The 13,295-nt window shown below is 45.9% G+C and overlaps 1 protein-coding gene across 3 annotated transcripts in view; it reads right to left on the bottom strand.

Annotated features, from left to right (window-relative positions):
* The window catches only part of ABCB11 (ATP binding cassette subfamily B member 11), a 98,869-nt gene that overhangs the window by 44,952 nt on the left and 40,622 nt on the right, over positions 1-13,295 (bottom strand). For all 3 annotated transcript variants that reach the window (XM_075529512.1, XM_075529513.1, XM_075529514.1), the window contains 4 exons: positions 10,294-10,407; positions 6,912-7,022; positions 3,862-3,987; positions 1,715-1,918 (listed from right to left, as the gene is read on the bottom strand). In XM_075529512.1, the coding sequence (XP_075385627.1) occupies positions 1,715-1,918; positions 3,862-3,987; positions 6,912-7,022; positions 10,294-10,407 (555 nt within the window). The remainder of the gene's footprint in view (positions 1-1,714; positions 1,919-3,861; positions 3,988-6,911; positions 7,023-10,293; positions 10,408-13,295) is intronic.

Raw genomic sequence — 13,295 nt, 5'->3', positions numbered from 1 at the left:
GGCAGATATTTCATGGATTGAGGAGCAGACCAATGTGCCAGTGTCAAAGGGGGCATCTTATTTATTAACTTTCTCTTGTCATTTGGATGAAAGTTTATTGAGCAAGTTGGCTTTCCAGTCAACAATGCATATATTAATTTGTGATATTCCCACATCCTCTCTGTGCTTACACTTTCCATTCAGCCTTCTTTCCTGTCCTTTCTTGCCTCCTGAGCCTTACTCCTGGGCAAATGCTACCCTTCTGATCTCATAGGGGTGAGGTGATTGTTCTAATGGACGCGAACCTCACTGGTGTTCCTGGTTACCTGGTAAGTGTAGAACTCCCTAGCTGAACCTTGAAACACTGAGATGAGGTAAGGCACAGGCTTGAAGGGTGTCCAAGGGCCATTTTCTCAGGAGTTCCAACAGACTGTATCAGACCAGAAGCCTGGTCTATTTTATCCTTTTGGGTTTGTTCCACATTTTCCCTCTGCTCCAACGGGGTCCCTATCAGAGCAGCAAGCAGTGGTAGCCGGGCACCATCTAGTTCTACTCTTCTTGGGGGTGGGAGGCTGAGGTTCGTGTGTTCCATTGGTCCATTGGACTAATAGTTTCCAGGCACCTTTGATGTTCATCACACTTCTTTCCTCCAGGCAAGGAGGGGCCAATCGCTGACCTTAGAAGGCCACTCATGAGCATTTAGGGCCTCAGTCGCTACTCGCCAAAGGAGGATGTAGAGCATTGTCTCTGTGGACTTTATTATGCCAATCGACCTTGGTACCGCTCAGGACCATGGTCCTGAGGCCCAGGTGTAGCAAATCATTCCCTCAAGGTATTTGGTCATGTCTCAGGCTTGTGGCGGCTATATATTTTCTGCCAAGTTAAACCTGTATGAAAGTGTAGGGGCGGAGTTCAAACTACCCATCAACTCACAGGCTGGTGAGACCTCCTTAGGGATGTGGCCTTTTCTATAAGAAAGAAGATGAGGGAAAGAAAAAGAGGACCTGATGCAAAGGGCTTGGGTGGAGAGCAGGGGCTTTGAAAATGATTAGGGCAAAGAATGTACGGATGTGCTTTATACAATTGATGTATGTATACGTATGGATTGTGACAAGAGTTGTATGAGCCCCTAATAAAATGTAAAAGAAAAAGAAAGAAGATGAGAATGTCTTTCCTGACTCTGGCCCTTCGCCTTCATCCTGGCTGGGACTCTGTCTGCCTCTGGGGGTGGACCCATGTGGCCCGCTGACACTGGAAGCCAACCTCTGAGCTGTCAGCACCCTGCCATGTTCCCTGGGCTCCCCGAGCCACTGCACCGCTGGTCTGTGATCCTGCTGCATTCCCTCCACCTTTCTGAGTCGTCTGCCTGCAGCCTCGTGACTCTGAAGAGGGCAGCTCCAGGCACTGGGGATGCCCTCTTGATATAGAATCACTTCTTGACACAAAGCTCTTTCTTATACATATGTGAGTATCACTGGTGTGATTTCTCTAGACAACCCAGCCTAACACAGTCATTTTCAAACCTTTGCCATGGGGAGCATATTAAAAGAAAGTGCCCAGTTTGGCAGAGGTCTAATAGAGCAGGGCCAGTTAAAAAAATTTTTAGACAAAGGGTTAAACTCAGGGTAAAATTCCAGGCGTGAAACTAAAAACGTGACATTAAGCATGTAATTATTCAAGATTCCATTTAAGAGAAATGAATCTTGTCTCCCCTGGGAATGCCAGGCTGCGGTACCTGCGGCAGGTCCATGATGAAGTTGTAGGCATTGGCCTCCTTGGCAGCCCGGATTATATCCTCCATTGTCGCGTCTTCTCGGCCGTAGCGAATATTTTCTGCAATGGAAGTGGAGAACAGAACCGGCTCTTGCTCCACAATCCCAATCTGATCTCTAAGCCACTGAATGTTCAGAGAGCGAATGTCATGACCATCCAGGGTCACCTAGAGAATACAAACACACCACACCTTTTGGAATCCTTTAAGGTTCTGAACCATAAATATTATATTGCGCCTGACAGGCGGACAAAAACGATAACTGAAACAGTCTCCTGTACTGTGGTTGGTTATGTAAGGTTACCAATACAGTCGACCCTCAGTATCCATGGATCTCACAGATTCAGCTGATGGCAATGGAATGCGTTTTGGGATGCAGGGAGACAGTAAGTGGTCAAAGTAATCCTTCAAAGGCATACAGGGACCATAAAGTGCTATTCGCAAAGCATTTAGTTGGTTTTCATTATTTTAAGTGCTCTATAGGAGATTTAGCATAGGGTTATATTCAAATGTTACTCCGTTTTCTGTGAGGAGTTTATGCATTCCGGATTTGACTGTTGGAGGGGAGGAGTGCTCACTGGTCCTGGAACTAATCTTGCTGGATGGATACTGAGGAACAACTAACTGTCTGCAATGGAAATAAGCAGAGGTAACACCGCTCATGTACAAATGCTATGGTAACTGACCCATAGACACTCAAAACTCAGCCTTTATGGAAACAGATGGCCTAGCCTTTCTCCCTTGAAGTGGCTGGTGGAATTTAGCCCCCTGCCTTGAAGTCAGCAGTCAACATCTAACCCATGGTGTCATCAGGACACCTTACAAATAATAGTTTTAAAAAAAGTAAACACATTGTCATCGTGTTGATTCTGACTCATATCAACCCTATCGGACAGGATAGAACTGCCCCTGCGGGTGTCTGAGACTGTAACTATGTACAGTAGTGAAAAGTTCCATCTTTCTCCCAAGGAGCAGCTGGTGGTTTCAAACTGTTGACCTTGAGGTTAGCAGACCAAAGCATGAGCGTTACACAACTAGGGCTCCTTCAAATGACATAACAGTCACTTACTTCAATACGGTTATCCCAGGAGTGCTGAGTTTTTAACTCCTTGTAAAGTCAGTTATTCACTATATGTCTGTGATCTTTTCTTTCAACTAAAGTGAATTCCAAAGACTCGATGGCTCTAAACAATGATTTTTATCTTGTGTGTATGAGTTAGGGCTGTATAGTAAATCTTACTTTCTGACTAGCATCGTCAAATAACATTTTGATGCACAAAAGCAATCAAAGCTGTCGGTTGGATGAGCTAATAATAAGACCTATTGGCAGAAACATCTTACATCAGAAAAGTATGATCTCTATATATTCAGAGTGCAATTATGACAGTGTGCAATAAAGAATACTCGATCCGAGAATAAAATGCTTGAGGAAAGAAAGGAAAATTCCATCAGGTTTTCCATCATACATGACACAGAAGCATCCACTGAAACCATTTGACATAGGAGATGCTGGCAAGCATAACTGGGAGGCACGGGGGAAAGCGTAAATCTAGTCTTGAGCACTCAACAGACGTGAGTTCAGATCCTAACTTTGTCACTTATTTGCTGAGTGACCCAGGCAAGCTCAACCTCTGCTGCTGCGTCCCCCTTTATGAAGAAGGTGCATGAACCTGTAGTCATCATCGTGAGAATCAGTGATCACCTTTAAAGATACTAGATCGCAAGCATAACCAAGAGCAGTTCTCTGCTGGTTTCCTGCCACTTTCACTTCTCTGCACAGTCTGTTTGGGGAACTTAGGGAAATGGTGATGGTTTTCTCACAACCCAATGAGAGAAATGGAAAGTTCAGCTCACCGAAAAGGTGCAACACCTCTTTGAAGGTGTCTTCACAGTTACGTAACAGAGTGAACCGGTGGGTTATTCATCTAACTGCCCCCATGTGGGGAATTTGTCAGGTAATTCAGTCAGAAATCATTCAAGTCAGCTACGCCTGTTTCAGAGCAGTCCCGGTCTGCACTCGGTCTTTGCCTTTCACCGACATAGCAGACCTGTCCGCACGCTGCCTGCCGTCCGGAGGCACCGAGAGGACGAGGACGCTGGAAGACGCATACCATGCCTTCGGTGGGGTCGTAGAACCGCTGAATGAGCTGCAGTGCCGTGCTCTTCCCGGCTCCACTGGCTCCCACCACAGCTGTCAGTTCCCCCGACTTAACAACCATGCTGAGCTGACTCAGAATCTGGGGAGGCAAGAAAGCAGGAAAGTTCAGGTGACCGGAGGGTACCCAGTCAAGCACTTAGGTTACCAAGTAGGATGCTTTGCGAGTAAATGCATGCATGTGTGTGACTGTGTGTGTGTGTGTGTGTGTGTGTGTGTGTGCGCGCGCGCACACACAACTTAGGAAGCCAAAGAAATATCCATCGATATCTATCAGTAGTGGCCAGAAACTTAGTATACAATAACTAGGGGGAAGTTTTAGTATCTAACACATCTTTTAAACTTTAAAAAATATTTTTAAAAAAATTAAGGCAATTGAAACATATTGTCCAAATCAGACTGTCAGCAAGGTCACACCTTCCATACGCTCTTGCGAAAGAGCCGTGTGTAGTTCAATCTGTAGGTCCATATGCGCCCTGGCTACTGAACTGATGGCTGCAGGCAATCAGAGGGATGTGGGTGGACACAGGCATAAAGAAACCAGGACTGCCTTTTCTAAGATACCCCAAGGTCTCGTTTAAAACCCCTCTCTCTGACAAGTGGATGCCACTTGGAGACTGCTCCAGTTAACGTTACCTTCCAGCTAAAGAGAAAATACACGAACTCAGAAGCATTCTGCCCTAATTCCAGCTAAAGAAAACAGCATTAGCTTAGAAATAAAATGCTAATGAACTGATCACGGATTAACAAAAGCCAATGGATACATTCTAACCTGTCACACACTTGTATGTGAAACTATTAATGAGTTTCCCTAATAAACGTGGGCACAACACATTGTGAAAGATGAGTGACTGCTGGTTGAAGTCTACAGAGGTTGAGACCGGGAAACTAACTCAAAACTACCAATAGGCTATTTGCACCCATACAGTTTTTAGTTTTATTTTCCTACTGAGATATAGAGATGTAGGACTTCTATCCACTGTCTTTGTAACTTCTACCAAATGACTGGGAGCAGGCAAACCACAGTTCTGCCATTCTGCGGGGTCCAACGTGCGCCGTCTAGAAGCAGGAGAGAATCTGAAGACCATCTAAAACAGTGCTTCCCAACCTTCCTCCTGCCGCGACCCTTTCGTACAGTTCCTCATGTGGTGGTGACTCCCAACCATAACATTGTTTTTGTCGCTACTTCATGACTGTCATTTTGCTACTGTTATGAATCGAGCGACCCCTGTGAAAGGGTCATTCAACCCCCAAAGGGGTCTTGGCCCACGGGTTTAGAACCACTGATCTAAAACAAAGAACCCTAAGCAAGGGCATAGGGAGAGCAAGTACTGAACCCACATGGCGGAGGGGTGGCCTTCTAACTTGCCACAGCATAAAGCTGAATGCCCTTTGAGCAAGAATTGGACTTGTGGAGTGAGAGGGCTCTTTGGACATTGATCAGGTGAAAGGAGTGCTGTAACATTTGCTCAAGGGGCAGAAGCCAAGGGACTCGGTGGCTAAGAGACCGAGGACCAGCAAGAGGGGCCGCAGACAAAAGAACCATGTCTTTAACAGTTTGTAACCCACTTGCTTCCTGAATCAGCCTTATTATCAGGAGTTTTGTCTGCGTTCCGTGTAGTCATTACAACACGTTTGAGCCAACTCAGAGGAGAATGCCATAGGAGGGGTGGTTGGCGCTGCAGTAGGATAAAGAAGGGTGGAGGCTGGAGGCATCTCTGCCCTCTGTCTCGCAGGGATTATCCTTGGGCAGATGTGGAGCTGGATTTTCTTTACTCCTGGTAAAGCAGAGGAGGTCAGCTGTGGCCTCCATACCATTTCCTCATTTCCAGTCCTTTGTGTTGCAAGTCACCCACTGTTTATTGCAGGCTCCACTGGACACTTCACCAAGCAGGCACTGAGTGGGCTTTCGATCTTTACAATCGGCCAAGTGGAATGTGGAGCATAACAGAGCTAACCGTGGATCCATGGCATGAAGGAAGAATCGTTGTGGGCCTCACTGAGATGAATTTATTAAAACAAATGCTCAGCTTCAGACTGTGTTTCAAGTCAAACAGAATGGTAGCTGCCCGGCCACTTTTCTGAGCTGGTTCTGAAGAGCTACTCTAAGGAAAATTGTAACCAGCCTTTACTGAGTGACTGCTACTTAATGACTTATATTTTCCAAGGCATTGTTACATACATTGAGACATTTGGTGTCTACATATATATGTGACATATAAGATTAATAAAAATATACTTTTAACAGATCATTAGCAGATGCATTGAACTAGGTACTATGAGAATGAAGGTATGCTAAGAGCATGGGATTTAGTTCTGTGGGGATAATGGGAATTTTTTAAAGGGTGACTAAAATATACTTTGTTAGTAATGAAGACAGAATCTATTTTAAAGCCAATTGATCCAGTGGGGGGACTCAATCAAAATATTTCTATAATATAAATTCCTTAGAAAGATATTTGTTCATTCGGTCCAGGAGAGTGATACATTATTTTTTCCTGCCACATGTCATCTGGTACAAGACAAGTGGGCGCAATATCATAACATCATCTTCCTACAAGTGCTGATCCCAGGACCCTTGGGTAGCAGCTTTCTTTACCACTCCATTCCCTACACACTCGGCGTCCTCTGTCGTCAGCAATCCCTGAGGAAATGGTTGATGGAGCTGTCCTTCCTGAATTTCCTGATGACCTTGAAGTTTAGCATGTGCTTGGAATGACAAGACCTGGCACTTTTTTCAACAGAGCATCTTGCAGTTTGCCTAAATTAGAAAGATTGTCGAAGGACATCGCAACCAGAGAGGTTGGCACGTTTGACATCACTATGGAATGCGGTGTGTCGCCTGCTTGTCACAATACCCCAGTACACATTCCGAGAAACCGGCCTCCATGCCTTGTTCCTGGAAACTAAGTCAGGGTTCAACACACGTCATTTGCAGCTCTGAAAATGAATCATCGAGAATGAAAATATTTGTCCATTGTTTCTGGAGGCAAGATTGGAACTCACCTTCACATCAGGCCTGGAGGGATAGTAGAAGGTCACATTATGGAATTCGATTTCACCCTTGATTCTATCCAACTTGTAACCATCTTCTGACAGGCAGTCAATGACTGGTTGCTAGAATGGAGAATAAAAGGGCCGACAGCAACCAGTTGCATTGTAAGTGATAACTTTAAAGAGTACTTTGAATTTCCTTTAAGAAAATGAGACCCACAAGCAGACAGACAAACACAGAAAAATAACCAAGTGAAGCATTGCAGATGTGTTAAGGCTAAGTTGTGACAAAATTTTATATATATATATATATATATATATATATATATATATATATATATTACTAATGATAACGCTAATGTTCAAGTTGATTCTGACTCAGACGGGCTCCAGGAGATGGAATTGACCCCCCACCCCACATAGGATTTGGGGGCTGTAATCTTAATGAAAACAGATGGCCAGTTCCTCCTTCCTCCAGGGATCCTCTGGATGAGTTTGAACTGTCAACCTTTTGGTTAACAGCCAAGTGTTAACCATTATTTATCAAGAGCTCACTCTGTATGAAAGACAGTATACAAGGTGTTTAAGATGTTTTTTAAATTTCTGCCATTGTCAACAAACCTAAGTAGGCAAGCAATATGTCCACTTTTTTTCCTTTAAAGACGTGAAATTGCTGGGACATTGAGTATTTGGCCTAAGGCCATGCAAGTTATCAGTCAACCAAGGGCCCAATCGTACTCCCTATTTGAATATCACTGCAGAGTTTTAAAGTGCAGTTCTCTCAAGTGATCTCTTCAAATATTACCAACTTTCCACTTCTAGGCTTAGTTTTGCCTCTGTTTACATTAGTGAACCTATCTCGGTTTGCTATGAGTTGGCATCAACTGGATTGGGCAGTCATTTTTGTGTGTTTTCTCTAGGTTGTGGGTGACCTGGTAAGATCGCTAGCTACCAAGTTGGTGGTTCAAACACACCAGCCACTCCGTGGGGGAAAGGATGAGGCTAACTGTTCCCTTAAAGACTTACAGCCTCGGAAACCCTACACAGGGTCACTGAGACAGAACTGGCTCTGGGGCAGTGGGTATGGTTGTCCTTTGTTCTCATGCTGTTGCTGTCGCTGTTAGCTAGGACTTAGCTGGTCTGGCTAATCAGACTAGGATGAGGATCCCCTCCCGCTCCCAGAAACCCCCCAAGACCAACTTCTTGCACCACACACTAGGGAGAGAAATCCATCGCCACCCTCAGAGCTGTCTTTGGGGGGCAGGGGGGAATCTACTTTCATCTTTTCGTGACCTTTGTAAGGCTCTTTAAATGATCTCGCAGGCTGCTTTGGGGAGGTGGTGGTAATATTTCATAGTCCCAGATATTTTGACAGTCATCATCTTATTTCCACATATAACAACCCAAAGAATGAGGTAGACTTTGGATAGTTTGATTCTTTATGTGGTTCTCAATAATAGTCTCCTTTTTTAAAAAAAAGACAAAATAATTTCCCAACTCCCTAAATATGCAGAAGAGTTTCCTCAGGCAGGCCACAGCTGCATTGTCTGGCAGGGAATAATCAGGGTCCAGAGGGCTGGTGGCAAAAAACTTACATAAAGTGCACTTGGCGTTGCGAATCCCAAGGCCAGCAGTTTGCCTCTCTTCCAGAGACAGCTGACACTTTCTACTCCTGTCAAGAGTAAAAGTCTGGGGCCCTCACAGGGACAGTTCCACTCTGTCCTAGAGGGTCACTGTGAGGTGGAAGCGAGTCAATGGCGGTGAGTTTGGTTTGGGTTTGGGTTTGGGTTTAGGTTTGTTTTTCTGAAGAAGTTTCTCAGAGTTTCAATTCTTACCCCAGGACATTTTTGTCAGAATTAGAGTAGTATCACCTTCCCCTTTCTGATCTTGGATCCTGACCTCAACCTCAACCATGTGCCACAGACAATCTAACAAGGCTACCAGAGCTTTTACACGCTCATAGAGACTTGCTGCCCGTCATACTTAAGAGCTAACCCCCCCTTAAGAGCGTGGCCTTCTGTCTTGCATGCTCCGACCCCGTCCCATTTCCCCAGCTTCTGTCCCGTGCTCACTCTGTTGAGCACAGTGCCTTCTTTCAGCTCCTGGATTTCCCCAGGGCCCTCCCTGCCCTCACCTCCCAGGCACCACCGATCTTCAGCAGACTCTGAAGCACGCAGACATCATATGTGTCAGGGCAGAAGTTTCTGGAAAGTTGGAAATTTCACTGCCGAGGAAAAGGCCAAGGAATTTCCTCTTTCTATCATGACTATGCCCCTGCCTGTCCTCATGAGAATCCATTGGAAGTCCTTACCCCGTCCACCTCAAAGCCATGATCTTAGCACTTCAGACTTCTTCTTGTCCCTCGCTTTCAAAGAACACTTCAGAGGATCATGGTTTGTGTCCTTCAAGGATGCCCAAACTACCATTCTGACTTGGTGTGAATGGAACAGTTTGGGGGATGGGGGGAGGTGACAGTCAATCAACCCACTCTCAGTGCATCAACTCCAACTGTGCTATCTACAGGACAGACTGGAACAGCTCTGTAGGATGTTTGAGGGTGTAAGTCAGATGGATTTTGGTGGCAATAGTACAATTCTGCTTGATGTGATTGAACTATGGAATTATAAGATATATGTATTAACTCCCAATTGATAATAACCTTTTTAAAAAAGAAGCAGATTGCCTCATCTTGCTCACATGGAATGAGTGACTTGGGGTTTGAACAGCTAACTTTTCAGCTAGCAGCATAACACTTAACCCACTGCACCACCAGGGAGCCTTGGGTAAGGGCTAAAGGGGATGGAAGTGCCATCTTCAGAAAAAATATAGATTCATTTGGAGGAACTGTCAGGAAACAACAGCTTCACATTTTGGTAATTTTGTTTAATAAAAGTGTCCATTATTTTGTAGCAATATGTTTGACGTAACCTTCATAAGAGCATAGTCAAGGCAGACATTTTGTACTAGTTAAGCTAAACTTTTGTTTGTATTTAAGAAGAATTCAGTGCATCTTCTTGGCTTAAGGTGTTTGACTTAAGGGTTTTCAATGGCTAATTCATTACAGGTAGATCACCAAGCCTTTGTTCCAAGGCACCGGGTGTGGACTTGAACCTCCAACCTGACGGCACTCCGTAAGTGTCAGAGGGAGGTTCTTATTTGCCTGGTTCACTTGTTGCAGTCCCAGCTCTTAGACTCAGGCTAAGCTCTTGATAATAATAAGTATTGTTGAATAAAGGGCACTGTGGTAGCTGCTCATATATATATATATATATATATATATATATATATATATATATATATATATATATATTTCTAATGCAGATCATCAATTCCCCAGGGATTCACTCCCCCAGCCCTCAACCTGCTGAAGAATGTAGCTTTGGCTTTCACGTACCCGGTCTATTGTCTCAAAAATACTGGAGGCAGCTGCACGGCCAGTTGCAAAGGCTTCCAAACAAGCAGATGCGTAGCCAAGATTCAAAGCGGCCACTAAGACACTGAGGAAAATCTGAAATGAAAAGGAGGTAGAGTGTTTTTGTTTTGCTTTGTTTGGGATGTGCAGCTGGGCTCACTGTCATTTGGGTGTGAGCTTGGAGAGGTCTCAGGAAGAGTCTTCCAGGGGTGTTGGGAAGGGAAGCGGGTCTTTGTCTCTGCGAATCTCCCTGGACCAGTTGCGGATCTGTAAAGCATTTTTCCCGTTGTGATCTAAAGGCGACATTAGTTTTGATTGAACAGCATTCTTCTATTACGAAGAGCACATTTCATAGCGCGTGATGTCTTTGCAAGGCGGCATAGCATCCCAAAGCAGTTGGAATACTGATGTGTTCGTGCAGTTCATTATCGAAGCAGCCTTAAAACAGCGGTTTCCTAAATGATAGAGACGAGCTCGGCTGTCCTAGAGACTGGCACAACAATGGGGCGGCTGCTACCCTTGCTGCTGTTACTGTACCGCTGATAACAGTAACACGCGTTTCGTTTCCAAGCACTTTTGTCGATATCACTTCGTCATCTTAAAAAGGAAACAATGCCTCCGGAGGCTACCTAATTTCCTGGCGCACAATACATAATAAATGTATGTGAAGCCAAGCTAGTGATCGCATTCTACCTAGCTCCTCCGTATACCTGCTGCAGGGCGGGTAAGCTAGTCAGGCTCCTGTGGAGAGCTGTCCTTCTAAGTAGCCACACAGCCTTCTCATTAAGGTAGAACAAGTCTACCAAGGTGGCCTGCTCTCCCTACCAAATAACACACAGTCGTCAGCTACACACTGAGTGACTGATCACGAGGCCCACAGTTCAAACCCACTCGCTTCTCTATGGGAGAAGGAGGAGGCTGTGTACTCCTGGAAAGGCCTGCGGTCTTGGAAACCCACAGGAGCAGTTCTGCCGCGTCCTATGCGGCCGCGCTGAGTTGGAATCGACTCGATGGCAGATTGGGTTTAAAAAGGAGCAGCAACCCTCCCGGTTCCGCAAGGGGAGCCCACTCTCCTCCTTGTCCGCTAAACGCGTCGTCCTGGTCACGTGATTCTCACGGAAGCGCTTCATTGGCCAGAGGATCTGGGGAGCTGGCGTGATGTGCTGAGCTAAAATTTGGCTCCTGCATGAATGTGAGCCTTTTCAGATCATCACGTGATCCCAGTCTACAGTGGTGTTTTCAGGCCGGGTCCTTTCTGGTTATAGGGGTATTGGGCAAATGACTACGGACGTAGTCTCTTCTCCCCTCTTTCTTCCTGGAGCCTTCTCAGAGCCCCTCAAACCTCTCTTCCTCTCCAGTAGCCCCCAAGTCAGGGTCAGTAAGGGACCAGGGCGCTGCTCCAGGCCCTGACTCCTTCCCCTTATGCAAGAAGGTGAACAACACACCTTCTTTTCCCTTGTCCCCAACGGCAGCAGGGAGTTTCTCAGGACAGGGGACTTAACTTTTCTAGACCTCAGTCTCCGTATCTGTAATATAGGGATGATGATCGTACAGACCTCACGGTATGAAACCATGTAGGAAGACGATTCATCCAGTGCCAGTTATAAAAATAAAAGCAACGAGGTTGGCGGTGGCGACGACGTGGTGAGAGGAGTCCACAGAACACTTCTTAGAGTCTAGTTCTGTTGGAGACCACCCTCACCAGGGGCCGTACTACCTGAGCATGCTCTGCACAGGGCCAGAGCAAAAGGCCCAGAAACCCCCAGAACCTGGCTGTGCGTCAGCATCGGCTCAGCGGCAGTGAGTTTGGTGTTGTTGAGAGCACAAGGGCAGAGGATGTTTACGTGAAGGCCAGATAGTCAACTGTGGGTCGCATGATCTCGGAAGCCATGATTCACCTCTGCCACTGTAGCACAAGCGGATCCCTAGACAGTCGTGCACAGATGAGCATGACTGGGTTCCAAGAACACTTCATCCCAACAGGTGGCAGGTTGGATGGGGCCCATGGGCCGCACACTTAGCCAGCCTCTAGCTGAGAGGCCAGCAGAAAGATGGGACTCTCTACTGCTATAAAGATTTAAACTCTCACAACCCAATGGGGCCCTTCTGCTCTGTCTTACAGGGTCACTGTGAATCAGAATCGACTCAAGGGCAGTGAACTGGCTGCTGGGTCTAGAATGTAGATTGACTGATTGGCCTAAACGGAGTTTTGGAGTCAAACCTTTCGCCTGGTGGTTTTGTGGGCCACCATTTCAAAGTGTATGTCTCTCTGGGGTCCTGAGAGAAGGAGTGAAGGAGACAGAGAAGGGTGGCCCGTCTAAGGCTGGTATAGTAGCTACTGTACGTCCCCAGAAGGGTAGTAGTATGAGACGGGACGGGAAGAGGGACAGCTCAGAAACCATTGGTCAATGTGCTCTGCTGGAAAAAGGAGGTCTGTGCCCGTGGGAGACAGGTGTAAAGTCAGAGAAACTGTGTTTACGAGGCAGGCCCCTAAGACACAGAGACCTGAGTTCAAAGCCCTCCTCTATGCCACTTGACATAGGTTTCTTAGGCCCATGGTACCTCCATTTCCTTTTAAAGTGGTCGAATTATGATGAAAATATAAAGGACAACTGGGGGTACTTTTGTTACACTCCTCACCTTGTGTAGATTGTCCCCACAAACTGAATGTTACCTTATGTGACGGTTGCTTTATCACTGAACTCTCCATCTTAAGAGGCGCATGAAAGAGCAGCATTCAGTGACACTCAGGTCCCTTTCTCTTTTTCCTAAGAGACCACAGAAATACCTTCTCTGCAGGTGCACAAGGCCACCAACCACAGTCATTGATGTGAACGACTTACCACGCAGGCAGCGATGACTTTGTGCTTCACAAAATGTACGAGATGAACCTAGCTGTTAATTAGTTTAGTGGATTAAGCACGAAGCCCAGCTCAGACATGCTCAGCCTTCACAGTTTGCTGCTCAGAAACACAGCCAAGAAT

The sequence above is a fragment of the Tenrec ecaudatus genome, chromosome 13, assembly GCF_050624435.1.
Source record: "Tenrec ecaudatus isolate mTenEca1 chromosome 13, mTenEca1.hap1, whole genome shotgun sequence".
In the NCBI taxonomy this organism is placed as follows: domain Eukaryota; kingdom Metazoa; phylum Chordata; class Mammalia; order Afrosoricida; family Tenrecidae; genus Tenrec; species Tenrec ecaudatus.
Note: the sequence above shows the minus strand (reverse complement) of the source record. Positions and strands in the feature narration are given on the sequence as shown.